General features: G+C 42.1%; 2 protein-coding genes across 3 annotated transcripts in view; one reads left to right on the top strand and one right to left on the bottom strand.

The window, feature by feature from the left end:
* Topbp1 (DNA topoisomerase II binding protein 1) overlaps positions 1 to 11,641 on the bottom strand; it is a 55,446-nt gene extending 43,805 nt beyond the window's left edge. The window contains exons 1-8 of one of the 2 annotated variants that reach the window (XM_027933851.2): positions 11,454 to 11,641; positions 10,763 to 10,853; positions 8,767 to 8,901; positions 7,023 to 7,166; positions 6,031 to 6,212; positions 4,279 to 4,475; positions 2,094 to 2,273; positions 1,183 to 1,352 (exon numbers count right to left, since the gene is read on the bottom strand). In XM_027933851.2, the coding sequence (XP_027789652.2) occupies positions 1,183 to 1,352; positions 2,094 to 2,273; positions 4,279 to 4,475; positions 6,031 to 6,212; positions 7,023 to 7,166; positions 8,767 to 8,901; positions 10,763 to 10,846 (1,092 nt within the window). In that variant the 5' untranslated portion in view covers positions 10,847 to 10,853; positions 11,454 to 11,641. Of the gene's footprint in view, positions 1 to 1,182; positions 1,353 to 2,093; positions 2,274 to 4,278; positions 4,476 to 6,030; positions 6,213 to 7,022; positions 7,167 to 8,123; positions 8,283 to 8,766; positions 8,902 to 10,762; positions 10,854 to 11,453 lie in introns of those variants that run through there. The other variant, XM_071615647.1, reaches the window with a different exon arrangement.
* Positions 10,995 to 18,586, top strand: part of LOC114091421 (inhibitor of carbonic anhydrase-like) — a 57,211-nt gene continuing 49,619 nt past the window's right edge. Inside the window, exons 1-2 of the mRNA XM_071614936.1 lie at positions 10,995 to 11,020; positions 11,259 to 11,666. Coding sequence (XP_071471037.1) covers positions 10,995 to 11,020; positions 11,259 to 11,666 — 434 coding nt within the window. The remainder of the gene's footprint in view (positions 11,021 to 11,258; positions 11,667 to 18,586) is intronic.

Here is an 18,586-nt window from a genome sequence, read left to right as displayed (position 1 = left end):
CACAGCCAAGTCATTCTACAAATAGAAATACATTAAGGAAGCATTCAGATCAAGAAAATCTGAAAAAGTAAAACATGATATAATGCTTCCCTCAAGGAACTTACAAGATAGTTATTCATACACTAAAACATTAAATAACTTAAGAAGTACTAAACAAAGTAGTGGCTTTAATGATCCATGTATGTGACTCTGAACAAGAATTTTAAGACTCTAAGTATTAACCTCAACATAATATACACCTTAAGAGTTATTTATGAGAATTAAGTGAGAGTATAAACAGCATATTAACATATATAAAATGATTAGCAGTATTAATACACTGTAAACACTTAACAAATGAGTTACAAATGAAAAGTAAGTAGTTCAGATAAAGCCTCAAAATACAGTAAACACAAAGATAAATGTAACTGGAAGGGTTCAGAGACGAAAAATGAAATAAACTTCAAAAAGTGAAATGAGGGTAGTTAAAAAAGAAAAAGAAAAAAAAAGTGAAATGAGGGTTGGGATTGTAACTCAGTGGTAGAGCACTTGCCTAGCATGTGTAAGGCACTGGGTTCAATTCTTAGCATAGCATATAAATAAATAAAGGTCCATTCACAACTAAAAATAGATTTAAAAAAGAAAATAGTGAAATGAACTTCAAAGGATAAAGAATGAAGGTACAGGGCTGGGGATATGGCTCAGCTGATAGAGTGCTTGCCTCGCATGTACAAGGCCTGAGTTCAATCCCCAGAACCACAAAAAACAAAAACAAAAGCAAAAAGGTACATCCCAGACAAGGGGATGAGGGGATGTTCACAACCAAGGAATGGGCATGGCAAGTGTATCTTCTTAGTTTACTAGACCATTTATACAGATAAAGAGCAAGCCCAACTATGAGGGATCTTCAAAGTTGAGCTAGGGCCAGGCACAGTGGTGCATGCCTATAATCCCTGAAAATTCAGGAGGCTGAGGCAGGAGGATCACAAGTTCAAGACCAGCTTCACCCACTTACAGAGGCCCTAAGCAACTTAGCGAGACCCTGTCTCAAAAAATAAAATGAGCTGGGAATGTGGCTCAGTGGTTAAGTGCCCTGGTTTTAATCCCTGGTACCAAAAACAAAACAAAACAAAAAATCAAAGTCAGGCTAGGGAGTGCAGAGGTATGTTATCACTTTGCATTTATTACATACTAAAGACGTACCCGGCAACCATCTAATAAATCTTCAGGTGCTTGAAATGCACTGATATCCAGATTTTCTAGACTGTCAAGCGAAGACTCCAATTTGCTATTAAGAACTGAACTGCATATTGATTCATTTATGCAACTTCCATTTATGTTTGAAATATGGCTAACATCTGAAAGAGTACGGCCTACATATTAAAAAACAACAACAATAAAAAAAGATAAGTTCCTGGAGATAAAATAATTGATTAAATATTTTCTTATAAACTAATTTTTCCTATAATCAAAGGATTATTAACAATTCCTAAAGAATCAGGTTTTTACTGAAATCTTGTGTCAAAATATGAAAAGAAAAAAATGAAATTAAGTCTCCTACTTTATTTAAATGAAAAAATATTTAATATGTGTTCATAATCATGGTTTCTTTCCCATGAAAATGTGAACCTGCTGGCCTTAAGGTCCAAACAGCTTACATTTGAAAAAACTTTATAACAATATTTTGCCAACATGGAGCTTATAAAATAAGAGTTGTTTTAAGGTTTAGATAGATAGATAGATAATCTGTAACAATCACAGTAAAAAAAAAAAAAAAAAAAATTAATTCTCTTATTTTAAGTCTCCATCCATTGTGTTCTTAATGTTTTTGCATTATATTAGAATATGGAAGAAAGCAATCATTCATTCTAAAAAGAAATAGGAGTGGTTCTGAACTCATTTTTTATATAATTTGGCTATTTTATTATACCATTTTTGCCTAGGTGCATAGGGGAAAATATAAAAATTTCCTACCATATTTCAGGGATCCTATTAACAAATCTTTGCTGGGGACTGAACCCAGGTCTCCTGCATACTACACAAGCAACCTACCACTGACCAACATCCCCAGCATGACATTATCAATTCACACATGGAAAAATGATCAGACGTACTATCAATTGCATGGACTTGGCCAGTGGGAGTTGAAGTGTCAGGCATACTCTTTGTTTCTGGTCTAGGTTCCATCTTGTATATAGATTCGTCCTGACAAAAACCTTTCTCAACGCTGTCAAAAAACCATTGCGTGGTGACACAATGTACATTCCATCTCTTGGCACATTCATATTTCTGACCTGTTGTGTAGGGAAATGCAAACCATTAAAATCCGTTTTTGCAGAAATTTTCGAATTATAATAGGTAATTCAAAAATGTACCTGAAACAAAATTAAGGGTTACCAGTAATTACTCTTACTTTTCAGTATGCCAATAACGTGTTAAAAAGCAATATTTCAGCTGGGCGCTGTGGCGCATGCCTGTAATCCCAGCAACTCAGGAGGCTGAAGAAGGAGGATCGTGAATTCAAAGCCAGCCTCAGCAACTTAGCAAGGCACTTAGCAACTCAGCAAGACCCTGTCTCTAAATAGGTCTGGGTTGTGGCTCAATGGTCCAAGTGGCCTGGAGTTCAATCCCTGGTACCCCCCACAAAAGGGCAGTATTTTAGGTTATTACCTAAACATATTCTTTAGGTGTTACATAAATAGAAGTGTTACATGAGGGACTTTATCTTTTAAACAAATTGCATGAAAACATTAACTGTGGGGCAAATGATAATACTAAATTGTTTGCATAGAGACTCCCTCAATTTCTTTTTTTCTGGTTTGTTTTTTTTTTTTTTTTTGGTAGTTGTAGATGGACATAATACCTTTATTTTATTTAGTTATCTTTATGTGATGCTGAGGATCGAACCCAGGGCCTCACATATGCTAGGCAAGCACTATACCATTGAGCTACAACTCCAGCTCCAGACTCCCTCAATTTTCTTAAACCGGTTTCTTAATCTATAAAATGGGAATACTAAGAATTACTATGTGGCTTTTTAACAAGAATGTATCAGACAACTGGGAAAATTATAAATGTATGCAAATTAATAAATACCAACTTTGAATTGAATAGACTATTCCAGTACTGACATGATTTTACTTAAAGTCAAGGAGAAGCAGATACATATTACGTATATACCTTTTTATTACCTTAAAAAACTTTAACACCATATATTTTGAAACAGCATCCCAGAAAAACTAAGGTCAATACCTAACATTAGAGTCACCACATGAACTTCCTTCTAATTCATGAGGAGGCAGCAGCATCAACTCTCCTCACAAGCGCTACACAGCTGCCATACCCAAAGTTCTGAAAACTATCAATTAATCTTAATGCTTTTTCTCAAATTTTCTTTCCCATCTATTTAGCCTAAACAGAGTACAAATATAAAGAGATAAAGCTGAATACAGTGGTGCACACCTGTAATTCCAGCCATCTCAAGAGACTGAGGCAGGAAGAGCACACATTTGAGGTTAGCCTGGGCAACTTAGTGAGATTCTCAAAATAAAAAATAAAACCAGGCTGGGGATCTAGCTCAGTGGCAGATCACTCCTGGGTTAAATCCCTTGTGCCACAAAAAAATAAACAAACAAAAAACACATTAACAAAACTCTTCTTCATTCATTTGTACATATTTTTAAAGTACTAGTAAAAAATGTTCTCCAGAATAGAGTGGGGGAGGTAGGAGGGTAAGAGGGTTAAAAAAAATTCTCCAGGATAAATATAAAGGTTACAGAATATAAAAATTAATGTAAGTTTTAAAAAATTCTTCCGATAAATAATTAAGTAATGTGTTTAATTCTTTAAACTGCCTCATCATCTGCAAGATATATCTTTTTTTTTTTTTTTTTTTTTCAATACTGGGACTTGAACCCACAGGCACTCTGCCACTAAGCTACATTCTCAGATCTTTTTTGTTTATTTTTTATTTTGAGATGGCGTCTTGCCATTCGAACTTGAGATCCTCCTGTCTTAGTCTCCCAAGTAGCCAGAAATATAGGTGTACATTACCACTCTCAGCCACCAGGTATTTAAGATACCTGGGGCTGTACCTCAATGGCAATGCACTTGCCTAGCACAAGTGAGGCACTAGGTTCGATCCTTAGCACCACATAAAAATAAATTTTAAAAAATAAATAAAAGTATGAGGGGGAGCAAACTAGATCAATGACATCAGAAGCAAAGCCTGTTCTAAAAGATTGTAAAACATGAGATATTAGAGAAAATTGTGAATTTGTCCATTTATAAAAGTTTTACCTTTCGGTTCTTGCACAATGAGGTGTGTACACTCATTCATTTTCAACTGTCCCATGTATTGGCCTCCATGCTTAATGGTGAGTTGCTGGACTGCCCTCCTGTCTAAGCCACACAAGCCTGTCACACAGATTATGCAACCAAGAAAAATAGGGCACTTGAAATCTTCCATGTTCACATCAGTATATCTAGTTATTTTTCTGGAGAAATTAAATGGTAAAAAGTAATAAAAATGAACATATTAAATATACCAGGTAGTTTTACATTTACTAGGAGCAAAACGACAAACAGAAATATCACCTTTCCTCATTTTAGAATTTATAATCATTTTAAGAAAGGGAGAACTGACAAATACTTTAGAATTATACTAACTGCTCATCTAGCTCCATACATATTGCTAATAAAAAGTGATGTTTTTAGCTACTGTCTGTATTAAGAGAAAAATATGTATTTCAGTACTCTTAAACCCTTGCTAGTCAAAGTGGTACATTTTCCAAAATTAAAAGCCAAAAACACTACTTAAAAACCCTAAAGTTTGGATGGGGATATAGCTCAGCTGGTTGAGTGCTTGCCTCACATGCACAAGGCCCTGGGTTCAATCCCCAGCACCATAAACACATACAAAAAAAAGGCCATGTATGAAGATGTGAGGGAAAAAAAAAAAGAATAGTGTTACCTTAGATTAGGTAGAGAGATGTGATGGGAGCGGAGGGGAGGGGGGGATAGGAAAGATAGTAGAATGAAACAGACATTATTATTACCGTGTGTATATATGTGAATGCATGACCAATATGATTCTGCAACCTGTACACTCAGAAAAATGAGAAATTATATCCCATCTGATTCAAATGAATGATATATCAAAGTCATTGTACTGTCATGTATAACTAATTAAAACAAATTTTAAAATTTAAAAAAAAAAAGACAAAACAAACCTAAAGTTATTTGGCTGCCTATGATAAAATGGACTTTCAAGTTCTATTATTCAATATAAGTAAAACAATTATTTTTGGCAGAATAGCAACAAAAACATCATTATTATTCTGTTGTCACACCAGGCAGATGAACTGGGAATGCAGGAACTGACATGGAGACATATTTAGATGTGCTGGATGATGTTGAAAACAAGCCCAGAAAAATGCCAATATAATTCTGTGGTGCCTGGGCTTACAGTTGTTAATTTAATTTCAGGAAAAACTTGCATGCTTCCTGAAACTGGCTCTAAGCTCCCCAAGAGACGGGACATATCCTGCTCTGCTCCCGAAATACATCTAATGTCTCACGCAGGGCAGATGTGCAAAGGATCAATTTACCTTTACTGAGTGATCACACCTTCTGATGGCTTACATATACCCCCTCTAGGAGGGACTAAAACTACCTAAATATTTCATTTATTCTCAGTCTTAACATATGGGCACAGTAATGAAGGAAAATGCAACAAAAAAGCTACAAAGTTACCAAACTGATTTTCTCAGTTTAGAAATATTTGCTGCAGAAAACAACTTTAGTATCAAAGCATTTACATTCTACTAGTGTTAAACCCACAGCCCATTTTACTCAACTTATACCCTGATAACAATCCCCTGTAGATTCTCCTAGTTTCCACTGGAGAAAAGCGCAATGACCCCATTTTGTCCCTGAATAACAAATCTAAAGAGGATGCTATAAAGCTCCCCTTTAAAAATACAGAGTACCCCAAAATAACTGAATGCATCAGTTTTTCAAAATCTTGAAAATACATAGTGTTTGTCTTACTTCTCTTGTGACTTTTCCCAAAGTGTTTTTATCCAAGAAGGAAGCAAAATAGGTTTCTTCAGATTTGCAGCAACTAAATATTTTTTGCTACCAACTTCTCCTGCAATAAGGTGAGTTACTGATATATTAAGGTCTCTGTATACTCGTCCACCCATCATTTGTACATACTTATGAACTTCATCCTGCAACCCCAAAAGAAAATATGTTAATATCAGAGCAAATATTAGCTCTTCCATTTTTATACAATATACCATAATTACATTTGTTATTGATAACCTGAATACATGTTTCTTACTATTATAAAGTCAAATAATTAATTTACATTTAGAAGATGAATACAAATTATAAATCTAAAATAACCATTTTCACTAGGTGTGGTAATGTACACCTATAATTCTAGCTACTTGGGAGGCCAAGGCAAGATCACAAGTTCAAGGCCAGTCTCAGCAACTCAGCGAGACCCTGGCTCAAAAAGGGTTAATGGTAGAGCACCCCTGGGTTCAACGCCTAGTACAAAAACAATAAAATTCTATTTCCGTGAACAGCCACACACTGCATGATGATGTTTTGGTCAACAATAGACACATATTCAATAGTGTGGGCTTATAAGATTGTACTGCCTCATAACATTATAGCCATTAAGTTTGTATAAGTATTCCCAATGATATAATTACCTAAGGACACATTTCGGACTATATTCCCACTGTTAACCAACAAATGATTGTATTTACTCTTTTCAACTCCATGAATTTATTAAACTATGTTGCTCCTATAATATACATATTCTACATGCTTATACACATCATTTTAAAAGTATAAATTATATCCATGTAAGAAATAAAAAATATTTTACACAGTTCTTAGAATCCTGCCTTAAAGATTATCCATCTATGATGAAAAAATATTAAGTGAACATTAGTTTCCTTTTCACTAAGGAAAAAAATGAGATTTATTTTAGTTGCTACAAATCTGTGGACATTATGGACACCTACCCTTTTTTCTTTATCCAGGCTTGTACAAGATACAGTTACATCAGACATTACCATATTATAAACAGGATGTTCAGCTCTTGGGACACATCGCTGGTGATGCATGCAAAATATGACTACTTGAGGACCAACAATTCTGCAGCCAAGCTATAAAAAAGAGAAGGTTTTGTGAGCTGAGAAGGAAAAGACCACCATCTTACAAAATTACATTTGGTAATATTTACCAATTATTTACAAAAGTTGAGGACTATTGCAGAAAAACCACCAAATTTTAGAAAAAAATCATGACCATTATATAATGTCTGAGACACACTATACATTAAGTAAATAGGCAGATATAAAACCCAAATAAACAATACAAGTCAAAAGAAAAAGCCTCCAGGAGACCTTCACTCAAAACTGCTATCAAAATTTTAATCTCTGAAATATAATCCTAATACAATAATCTTATAACAACTAGGAAACAACTACATATGCTTTTCAAATGAAGCACTAAGCCAATGAAGCAATTTCAGAGTGTAAGAGCCTATAATAATCCTAAGAAATCCACTGTCACAAAAAATGAACAACACTAGGCAATTTCTACATTGGGTTTTATATACTTTGTACCTCAACATCCTTCCAAGGAAGAATCACAAAGATTTATACTTAAAAAAAAAAAAAAAAAACTTCATTTTTCAAAGATATTGAGTTCAGAGAGTTGACAAGTCTTGCTCAACAACATACTCAAGTCACATTAAAAAAGCCTACTGTTGCCAAAGTCATCACTGAATGACTGATTTAAATATCTACAGAAAAAGCATTAGCACTATCTTTTTTCTTTGGGTACTAGAGATTGAACCCAGAGGTGCTTAACTATTGAGCCACATCCCCAGCCCTTTTTAAAATAATTTTTTTGAGAAGATCTCGTTAAGTTGCTCAGAGCCTTGCCAAGTTGACAAAGCTGGCTTTGAATTTATGATCCTCCTGCCTTAGCCTCCTGAGTTGCTGCAATAAGGTGTGCGCCATGGCACCTGGCTGATGTTACTAATTTCTACCTGATGAATAGTGGTTTTTCCAAAGGACACTAACAGCAACAGTGCTCTGGGTGAGATGGGCACTGACCTTCCATAAATGGTACAGATACTGCATCGACCTACTCTTCTATGTTTTCTTCTTCAAACAAAAATCATATCGTTGTAATCTGGATGAAATCACAGCCAGTTTAATTTTATTTCAATGCTTGTCTCTTGTCCAGACACCAAAAGGTAATGAGTCAGTAGACTTTAGAATAACAACGAAAAAAAAATAAGATGGCTCATTGGTATGTTAGCAGTAGTAATACCCAAAATGCTCCCTTCAAAGATAATTGATCAAACTCAGTACAGGATAGAGGTACTAAAATTCTATGTGCATGAGCGCATAGAAAAGACAGGAAGTTACCAAACATTCTATTGGGATCTTTCCTACTCTACTATTTTCCCCTAAATGTTTTGCAACCTAAATTTTTAGCACAATAAGCTCTATCACTGAAATTCTTCATTACTTTAGATTTGCTTATACTAACTGAAGCTATATCCCCTTAAAAATAAAAACTACATATAATAAAAGCCTACAATAACAAAATTAGCCTTTAAAAAACATTATTCTGGTCTCCCAAACCAAAAGAATACCAATGTATTTATGATTTGCATAATACTTCATAATCAGTAAAGAATTTATGAAACAAAAACAAACCAAAAACCATCTACCATATAAGTCAGCAAACCTTTCTAAGGTGATCGAAAACAGCACCACTAAAAGGGTCACAAATATAAAGTGATCTGTCATTTTCCTTTATCTTCAATGCCTCTTCTTCTGTAATAATCTGAAGATATTCTTCTGACTGGAATTCTTTTATAGACTAAAAGAAAAAAGTAAAAAAGAATAAACCCCAAGTCAGCCCCCTGTATTTAAGTCCTACCAAGTCTTTGAAATCCACCTCAAACTACCTTTTCTTTATAGACAGCAACTATCATCTCTCACCTAGACCACTGCAGAAGCCTCCCAAGTGGTTTTTCTCTCATTCCTTCAGTATAAATCTATTCTGCACACAGCAATTAGTAATCTTTTAAAAAAGACAAATTAGACCATATTACGCTCTGCTCAGAACCCTCTAATAACTTCCCATCACACTCAGGATAAAATCCTCGTTCCTTACCACAGCCTACAGGACCACCTGATCCTGCCCTAGCCTATCTCCCCACACTCATCTCCTACCTCCAATCTCCCTGGCTTGCTCTTGGCACACCCACTTCCTTGCTAAGCTAAAAAAGGCTAAGCACGACCCCATTTAGACTTAGCTTATACCTGCAGCAGAGAATATTCTTCTGCCAGGTCTTCACCTGACATGATTCCTCACTTCAGTCAGGTCTGCTTAAACGCCACCTCCTTAGAGATGCCTTTCCTAATCATACTTTTTCTTTTTGATGCTGAGTATTGAACCCAGGACCTTGCACATGTTAGGCAAAAACACTCTACCCATTGAGTTACATTCCCAGCCTCCTGATCATACTTTTTAAAATATCCTTCCTCCATCCCTTTAGTCTATTTTATGAAGAAAAATAACATTGATATTTTATGAATGCATGTATTTCTTGTCTTGTTTTTAAGAATGTAAGTTTCATGACGTTATCTTGTTGCCACCATATTCTGAGCTCTCTTTCCCATTTTCATTTCCTTCTCCTTCCCAAAATATCCTCTAGAACTCCTTAACCCATTTTGCTTTTCTTCTCTTCCCATATCAATCAATATCTTATAACATATTATGTAGTTTTCTCATTTATCATCTGATTCATATTTATTTTCTGCTGCTAAAATGTAAGCTCTGAGAGAGGAGAAATCTTTCCTTGCTCTTGACCACTGATGTATTCCAACTCCTAGAGCAGTACCTATCAGATCATAGACACTTAATAAATATTTGCTGAATCAATGTACTTTATGGAAAACCCTGGTACAACTGCGTATCAAACTTTAATGTGTACTGAGGGATGTTGTTTAAAATGTGAATTCTAATTTCAAGTCCTGGTTGGGGGCCCCTATTTTTTGCAGTATAGGGGAATTGGACCCAGGACTTCACACATGCTAGGTAAGTAGTCTTAACACCAAGCTATATCCATAACTCTTTTTGGTTTTTAATTTTGAGATTTTAATTTTAATTTTGGGATGGCATTAAATTGCCTAGGCTAGCCTTGAACTTGTGATCCTGCTGACTCAGCCTCTAAAGTGGCTGGGATTATAGGTGTGCATTAATTACCACATCCATTTTAAGATTCTACATTTCTAAAGAGTCCTAGGCCAATGCCAAAGTTGCTAGGATCTGTGAGTAGCAAGGCTCTGTACCATCCTATTTTATACAGTGCACAAAGAAACATACTTTTAACAGCCAAATCTACTGAAGTGTGAACAGTATAGGACTCAATTTTTTTTCAACACGCAAGAGACCGCTCTGATTAGTAGACAAAAGAAATCTTATTAACTTTTAAGAACTTCAGGTTAGCCATATCCAACCAAAATATCATAATATATTTCAACCTCACCAAAATGCACAGATAATACTTACATCAATTCAAAATTACACAGCAATGATTTGTCTGTAGTAGCACAGACTGCAGCTAAACTATGCAGAAATTATTTCTAAGACATAAAGCCTAACAGATCAAAAATACTTAAAAACAAGCAAATGAATTCACAGAATCAGACAAATCTTTTTCAACTATTCTTACCTCAAGAGCTTTAAAAAAACATTCGGAATTTTCTGAAGACTTTAAAAACTTCACAAAAAACGGTTCTTTGTCATTTCTGGACATTTTTGAACTGTAAAAATAAAGGAACCATTAACAAGAACAAAAATGCATTGTGTAGAAGTTAAAATGTTCAACGCACCTATTTTTTTTTTTTCTGTGCAGACAAGAATGCCTAAGGATAGACATTCAGGCCTTGCTCATGAATTCGTCCATGATGTTTGCAAGAAACCCTGGAATGTGGGTGAAGTCAAGGAAAAAGATGACACATTAATCTTGCAAATCCGAGAAGGAAATTAATGTCCCTGAACTGAATACAGTCAGGGCCAATGGACATCCAAATGCACTTGGCTTAAGGATACACAGATCGCATCTGTGGCTGCTGATACCCACGGCCCGCGAGGTTTGTTCATCCCTAAGTAAATACATTTTTAAATATAAACCTGGCAGCCAGCTGACAGGTCGTGCCTCCCAAAAGGTTGGATGCTCCTGCTCCCCAGCTCCCAGACAAAGGCCTTGCTGGAACACCGCAGCCTCGTTCTTTTAGGCGTCAAAGGCCCACCCGCGGGTCCCAGGGCCGGTTACGAGGGCGGGAAACCACGGCCCCCCACGAAGGCCGCAGGAGAGGTCGCGACCCCCGGCTGCGGCGGGGAGGAGCTGGGTCCTCACTCACCTCGATGGAGCCTGGGGGTCTTCGGGAAGTGAGTTGGGGGGCGCGCAGCCCGCAGGACAGCGGCTGGGGTCGGGCGCCAGCCCGGCGCACAGCCCCCACCGCCACCGGGCGGCGCCCCCAGGCCCAAGCAAAGGCTGGAGAACCCGGAAATTGCAGAGACCAGGAACCGACTTTCGCGCCAACCGCGCGGACGCGCTACCTCTTCCGGCGGAAGTGACGCCATCGGCGTCTGGACCGGAGGGCGGGATATGCGAGGTGGGAGTAGGCGGTTCACAGACCGAGCGGCTCGCGGGAAAGTTGGGCCTGTTTCGCGGTTTATTAAGGCTTAGAAGGGCGACCTGGCTCCGGGGCTGGGGTCGCAGGCCAGGGAAGGTCCTGCACGTTCAAAATAATCCAGGGGCAGAGGGAGTTACTCTTCCTGGCGCAGGCAGTGTAGCAGAAACCCTATATTAACCAAAACATGTGTTTGGTGTGATGTGATAATTCAATTTACCAAAGCAAGTCGTCCCATCTCCACTTTAGAGAGGTACGAAAGCGAGGCCCAAGAGAAGTTGAGTGCCAACCCTTCTTATTATTATTATTATTTATTATTTTGAGATAGGGTGTCACTAAGTTGCCCAGGCTGGCCTTGAATTTGCAAACCTCCTGTGTCAGCCTCCACAGGGTCTGGGATCCCAGGGGTAAGCCATGGTGCCTGGCTCTGCTAATCTGCTTTCAACCCCTTCCTAGAAAGACCTGTCAGTTGCCTCCTATCTGTTCAAGGTCATACAGCTAGTAAATGGTAGAATTAAGTTTGCATCCAGGGCTTCCAGACTCCACCGCCTGGGTGGTGGGCTGGGGATGGGGCTCAAGTGGTAGCGCCCTCGCCTGGCATGTGTGAGGCACTGGGTTCGATTCTCAGCACCACATAAAAATAAAATAAAGATATTGGGTCCACCTAAAAAAACATATATATATCTTATCACTGGCTATCACAGCCAGCAGGTCTGAAGGAAAGAAAGTCAGTGGGATGTCCTGAATGGCTGGGCTAATGCCTAGGGATCTGCGGGTTTCTGCCTCTTGACCCATTCAGTGGATATCCCCATTCTCTTTATCTGCATCTGCCTTCGTATTGGGGAATTGGGGATGGAACCCAATGTTCAAATGGCAAAGAGCAGGCAGAAGTTAAAATGGACCTGTAAAACCTCATCCTATTGAAAGCCAAAGATAAACTGCTTAATGTGTCTTCTCATTTTATTCTTGAATTTTGAAACAGAAAATGACTTTAGATTGAATAATGCATTCAATGCTATGTACCTTGATTGTTTTTCTTTTTAAAGCCTAAAGATGGTAATGAGCAGGCTGGGTGTGAGTGTGCACATACACCCCTGGGAGGTGACAGATTCTTTGCTTGGCCAAAGTTTAGTCAGGCTACTGAAACTTCTCCTGGGTTTGTCAGTGAACTTCCTTGTAAAATCAGGTCAGACTTCTCTGTCCTTGATATATGATCAAATTCCCCATCCTCCAACATCCCCAGGTGATGTTTGATCTCTGGCCTGTCTTCAGCAAGAATCCTGTTGGGTTGGTTTAGCCAGAGTCCCCCTTACTCTTGATGTCACCTCTTAGAAGATTACTAAGACTTAATTACTAAATTATTAGCCAAAGACCCTCCACTCTCATCTTTGGCTAAAATTACCACTTACCACACTGTGTTCAGTTGAGCCCAGAGTCTCCTCCAATGCAAAATCCCACTGCCATGGTTGCTGGTGACTGTACTTATCCTATTGATCCTGAATAAAGTCTGCTGTGCTGTGTTTTAATAAGTATCATTGACTTTTTTTTTTTCTTTAACAAAGGTGAGTGAGAATCAGTAACACTCAAAGGTAGATACCTATTGTTGAGGAGTGGAGAAGGAAAACCTTAAGAACAAACCTACTAGAGCTGGGTGCAGTGGCTCACGCCTGTAATCCCAGCAGTAGGGGAGGCTGAGGCAGGAGGATCACAAGTTCAAGGCCAGCCTCAGCAACTTAGGCCCTGAGCAACTTAAGACTTTGTCTCAAAATAAAAAGGGCTGAGGATATGGCTCAGTGGTAAAAGCACCTCTGGCTTCAATCCTCAGTACCAAAAAACCCCACCAAAAAACCACTAGAATTAAATGAAAAAAAACCACAGTTCATTGTCAACATGCAAATCTGTCCAGAAGCTGTCATAATAATACCTCTGAGTACTTCATAGTTGACAAAGGACTCCTGTTTGCATTACTCCCATTCACTCTTCTCAGCAACCCTACAGTTGGGTGACATAGATGAGGTGAGTGAAGCCCTCCTGACACAGCACGTGGCCCCTGTCACATGTGGCCTGCCCATCTCTACATGAAGGTCAGCACTGGGACAGGAGCCTTCCTGGCACTCCTGGGGCCAACTAGAGACCTCAAGGGATGATATTCACAGGTGCTGCTAATGAAGGGGAGGAAAGTAAACCCCGTCCCTTGGCTTGTAGTCAACATGAGCTTCCTAACAGAGGAGTTAAGCTGATCTTTGGAACAGATCACCAGCAGGGGGCAGGTTCTCCCTTTTTTATGTCTGCAGATAGAGTGGGAATCTGCCTCCTGAGTAAAAGAGCACTGGTCCTCAGGAGTGGTCTCTAGACCAGCAGCATCAACATCACCTGGGGATTTGTGCAAGTGCAAATTCCTGCGCCTGAGCTCAGACCTGTGGGCCCCAGCACTGTGTCCTAACAAACCCTCCAGTTGGTTCTGATGCACCATGAAGTTGACTTAAATAGCAGTCCTTTGGGGAAAGGTGAAAGTGGTTATATAAGTTTGTGATCCATAAAGATTGGTGAAAATAAGAAATGGTTATAATGTGCCCTGGGAAGCTGGAGCTTTTTCTCTCACCTCCTTGATACTTAGGGTCACTTCCTTGTTCCTCTGACATTTCTGTATGTGTATGTGTATATATATATATACTGTTGCTAGAGCTTATTTTATTTATTTACATGCACTGCTGAGAATCGAACCCAGTGCCACACTCATGCCAGAAAAGGGCGCTACCACTGAGCCCCAGCCCCAGCCCCAACATTTCTGTTATTTAGAGCCAAGTACTCCAGACTCAGCTTGAGGTGCGATTAAAGGAACTTTATATTCATCTACCCATAAAAGGATACAAACACAGGGAACAAATATGACAAAACAGTTACTTTTAAAATATGAGTGATGTGAGCCAGCTGCGATGGCACATCCCCATAATCTCTTGGACTGGCGAAGCTGAGGCAGGAGGAACACAGGTTCAAGGCCAGCCTCAGCAAGACCCTGTCTCAAAATAAAAAATAAAAAGAGCTGGTGAAAGGAAAGTGACCACAACCCTCGGAGTGTCCAAGAGATCTTTATTGCAGCAGTGCAAAAGAGGAGGAAAAGAGAGAGAAAGAAAGAGCGGGGGAAGAGAGAAGAAAGAGGGGTGAAGAGCAGAGAGAGAGAGAGAAGAGGAGAGGAGAGGAGAGGAGAGGAGAGAGGGAAACAGAGAGAGCAAGAGCAAGAGAGTAAGAGAGAGGGGCCCGGCAGGACGGAGTTTTTATAGCCCAAATCTAATGGGGTCTCTGGGTCTGCAAGCTGCCTTGTTGGCACAAGGTGGGTTAAGTGTTCAGACTTGACACAAACAGGTGATAAAGGACCAGACAGAGGGGGTTTGAGTGGCCAGGTCACCCTGCAGCTAACTTTGTTTGGCATGACCTGCAGACAACTTAATTCAGCCTGTCCTGCACCTAACAGCTGGAATTGTGAATAAATAAATGTAAATAAATAAAAAGAGCTCAGTGGTAGGGTGCTCCTGGGTTCAATTCCCAGGACTGAAAAAAAAAATTATATCTTTGAAGCTATCTATATCTACAGATAGAATATATCTCTAGATAGATAAAAGGGAATTTAAAAATTAAAAAAAGTAGAATTTTACAAGGTTGGAAAAACTAAAGATGAGAAACCTAGCTGGGATGGTGGCACACACATGTAATCGTAGCCACTTGGGAGGCTGAGACAGAAGAATGGTGAGTTCAAAGCCAGCCTCGGCAACTGCAAGGTGCTAAGCAACTCAGTGAGACCCTGTCTCTAAATAATATGCAAAATAGGGGTGTGGCTCAGTGTTTGAGTGCCCCTGAGTTCAATCCACAGTAGAGAGAGAGAGAGAGAGAGAGAGAGAGACAGAGAGAGAGAAATCTGAATGAGGTTTTGCATTATAATCCATCAATGTGGAAAAGATCTGGTTGAAGAGTATGGTCCTCACACCCAGGCTGAGTCGCCACTATCAAACATGTTAGAGAGAGGTATGGGGCCGCGAGAAGGATGTGGTGGCTCAGGCCAGTAATCCAGCAGTAGGGAAGGCTGAGGCAGAAGGATCACAAGTTCAAGGCCAGCCTCAGCAACTTAGGTCCTGAGCAAAAAAAAACCACTAGAATTGGAGGGAAAAAAAATAACAGGTCTGAAAATTATGTCTAGGAAAGAACTGTGGGGGCCACCATTGTAGGGGATGTGGCTCTATGCTGGCTTCCTGGCAACATTGCCCACAGCCATATAATCAAAACTTGAATTGCAGCTTATCTGAGCCTTGGGAGAGCACCCTGTGACTCCAAGGAGGTGCTAAGAGGCCTGGTCAGGAGTTGGCTTCTCATGAGAAAGTTTCTCATCACCTCCTGGGTTTTGATGAGGTATAGGGCTTTCTGGATCCATATCTCTGGCTAGAACTTGAAATATAAAAGCACTTAGCTGCCTCTAGATTTGGCTTAGCACTGGAGTCTCCCACAACTCACACTGCAGTCATGTTTCCATGTCATCCTTTTTGTTATATGGGACAAGGACACAGGGAGCTGGCATCTTCGAACTTTTATACACTCCTCAAGACTGAAAAGCAGGAAGTGCAGCTTCAAGAAACACAAACTCAGGGGAAGATGGCGGCGAGGGGAGTGCATTGCCCCCGTGTGCCGCGTCACTGTGCGGGAGAATGACGAGTCAGGACGGCTAAAGGCTATCTTGTTAGGAATTTCCAGCAATAGTGGGGTGCTCCGGAACCTGGAGGAAGGATTTCCATCGCACGAGGATCGGCTACGGGGGCTCAAACGCAAGAGATTTGTCCGCACGGAGGGTCACACTGCTTATTCAGCAAATCGCCCCGCGGCTAGTCTCTGCGGAGCGCCCTGGGAAACGAGGAGATAGCCATGCAGGTATACAGCGCTGCAGTTTCTGCGGGCTTCTGCCAGCTGTGCAAGCACCGTACTCAGTGCTGAATTCTGGGTTCGAGACGGGGGGAAGGAAGTGGTCCAATTTGGTTCTCCACACCGGTCAGACCACAGAGGAGGCCAGCGGCCACCATCTTGGAGAGCTGATGTCACCATCCCTGTTTTCGACTGATCGCAGCTCATTCAGCCATAGAACAGGTAATTTCAGGCTGCCATTCGCCTGCGGCTTACAGACAAATTACTCAGGCTCAGTGCTAAATAACCCGCGGAAACTGCTTCTTGGAGCCCGCTCTTATCAGAGCATACACCGAGCACAGAGCTGCCGAGTTCCAGCTCCCGGAACTGCTCTGGCCTAGGGCTAAGGAGCCCGTGGAAACTGCTTCTCGGTCCGGGTCCTGCTGAGTACTGTGGAGGTAAATACCAACCGAGCCTTCGTGGGCAGTGGCAACGGGACTGAGACGGGGCTTGTGAGGGCCAGTCAGGACTCACCTGTTGCTTTGGTCACCCGGCAAAGGGAACAAAATGCTGCCATTCGCATAGGATACCAACATGGCAGAGATCTGATGTCATCAGAAAGCGGCGGAGGAGAGAACTTCATCAATACCAGCGGCGACAGAAACAGTTGGTCTCCTGGTAGGAAGGGTGAGTCACAGACACCGGAGTCTCTCTCGCTTTGTCGTCGAGCCAGAGGGGAGGAGCGGGGCTGCTGCCCGCACCCGGAGCAGGCCCAGCGGCTCGCTGGCGTGGTGGTCGTGTGACCCCAATTGGAGTGGGGGCGGAGCGGAGCCGCCACCCGCGCCCGCAAGGTGGGCAGACCTGCGACCCACCGGCAGAACGGGCCCAGTGGTCCGCGGGCGTGGTAGGAGGGGCAGGGCAGAGCCGCCGCCCACGCCTGCAAGGTAGGCAGACCTGCGACACCCGGCGGATCAGGCCCAGCGGCCTGCCAGTGTGGTACACACATCACCCCAACTGGAGTAGGGGTAGAGCAGAGCCTTCGCCTGCGCCCGGATCAGGCCCAGCGGCCCGCCGGTGTGGTAGTCACGTAACCCCAATTGGAGCAGGGGCAGAGCAGAGACGCCACCCGCGCCCGCAAGGTAGGCAGACCTGCGACCGACCGGCAGGACAGGCCCAGCGACCCGCGGGTGTGGTAGACAAGTCACACCAATTGGAGGGGGGGCAGAGCAGAGCCGCCGCCCGCGCCTGCAGGGTAGGCAGACCTGCAACCGACCGGCGGATCAGGCCCGGTGGCCTGCCGGCGTGGTACACACGTCACCCCAATTGGAGTAGGGGCAGAGCAGAGCCGCCGCCCGCGCCCGGAACAGGCCCAGTGACCTGCCGGCGTGGTAGTCACGACACCCCAATTGAAGTAGGGGCAGAGCAGAGCCGCCACCCGCGCCCGAAAGGTAGGCAGACCTGTGACCGACTGGTGGAACAGGCCCAGCAGCCGGCCGGGGTGGTAGGCACGTGACCCTAGTTGGAGTAGGAGCAGAGCAGAGCCTTCGCCCGCGCCCGGAACAGGCCCAGCAGCCCGTGGGTGTGGTAGACAAATCACACCAACTGGAGGAGGGGCAGAGCAGAGCCGCCGCCCGAGCCTGCAAGGTTGGCAGACCTGCAACCGACCCGCGGATCAGGCCCGGTGGCCTGCCGGCGTGGTACACACGTCACCCCAATTGGAGTAGAGGCAGAGCAGAGCTTTCGCCCGCGCCCGGGACAGGCCCAGCGGCCCGCCGGCACGGTAGTCACGTTACCCCAATTGGAGTAAGGGCAGGGCAGAGCCGCCTCCCGCACCCGGAATAAGCCCAGCGACCCGCCGGCGTGGTAGACACGTCACCCCAATTGGAGTAAGGGCAGAGCAGAGCCGCCTCCCGCGCCTGCAAGTAGGCAGACCTGCAACCGACCGGCAGGACAGGCCCAGGGGTCCACGGGCGTGG

This window comes from Marmota flaviventris, chromosome 8, assembly GCF_047511675.1.
Source record: "Marmota flaviventris isolate mMarFla1 chromosome 8, mMarFla1.hap1, whole genome shotgun sequence".
Classification (NCBI taxonomy): Eukaryota; Metazoa; Chordata; class Mammalia; order Rodentia; family Sciuridae; genus Marmota; species Marmota flaviventris.
Note: the sequence above shows the minus strand (reverse complement) of the source record. Positions and strands in the feature narration are given on the sequence as shown.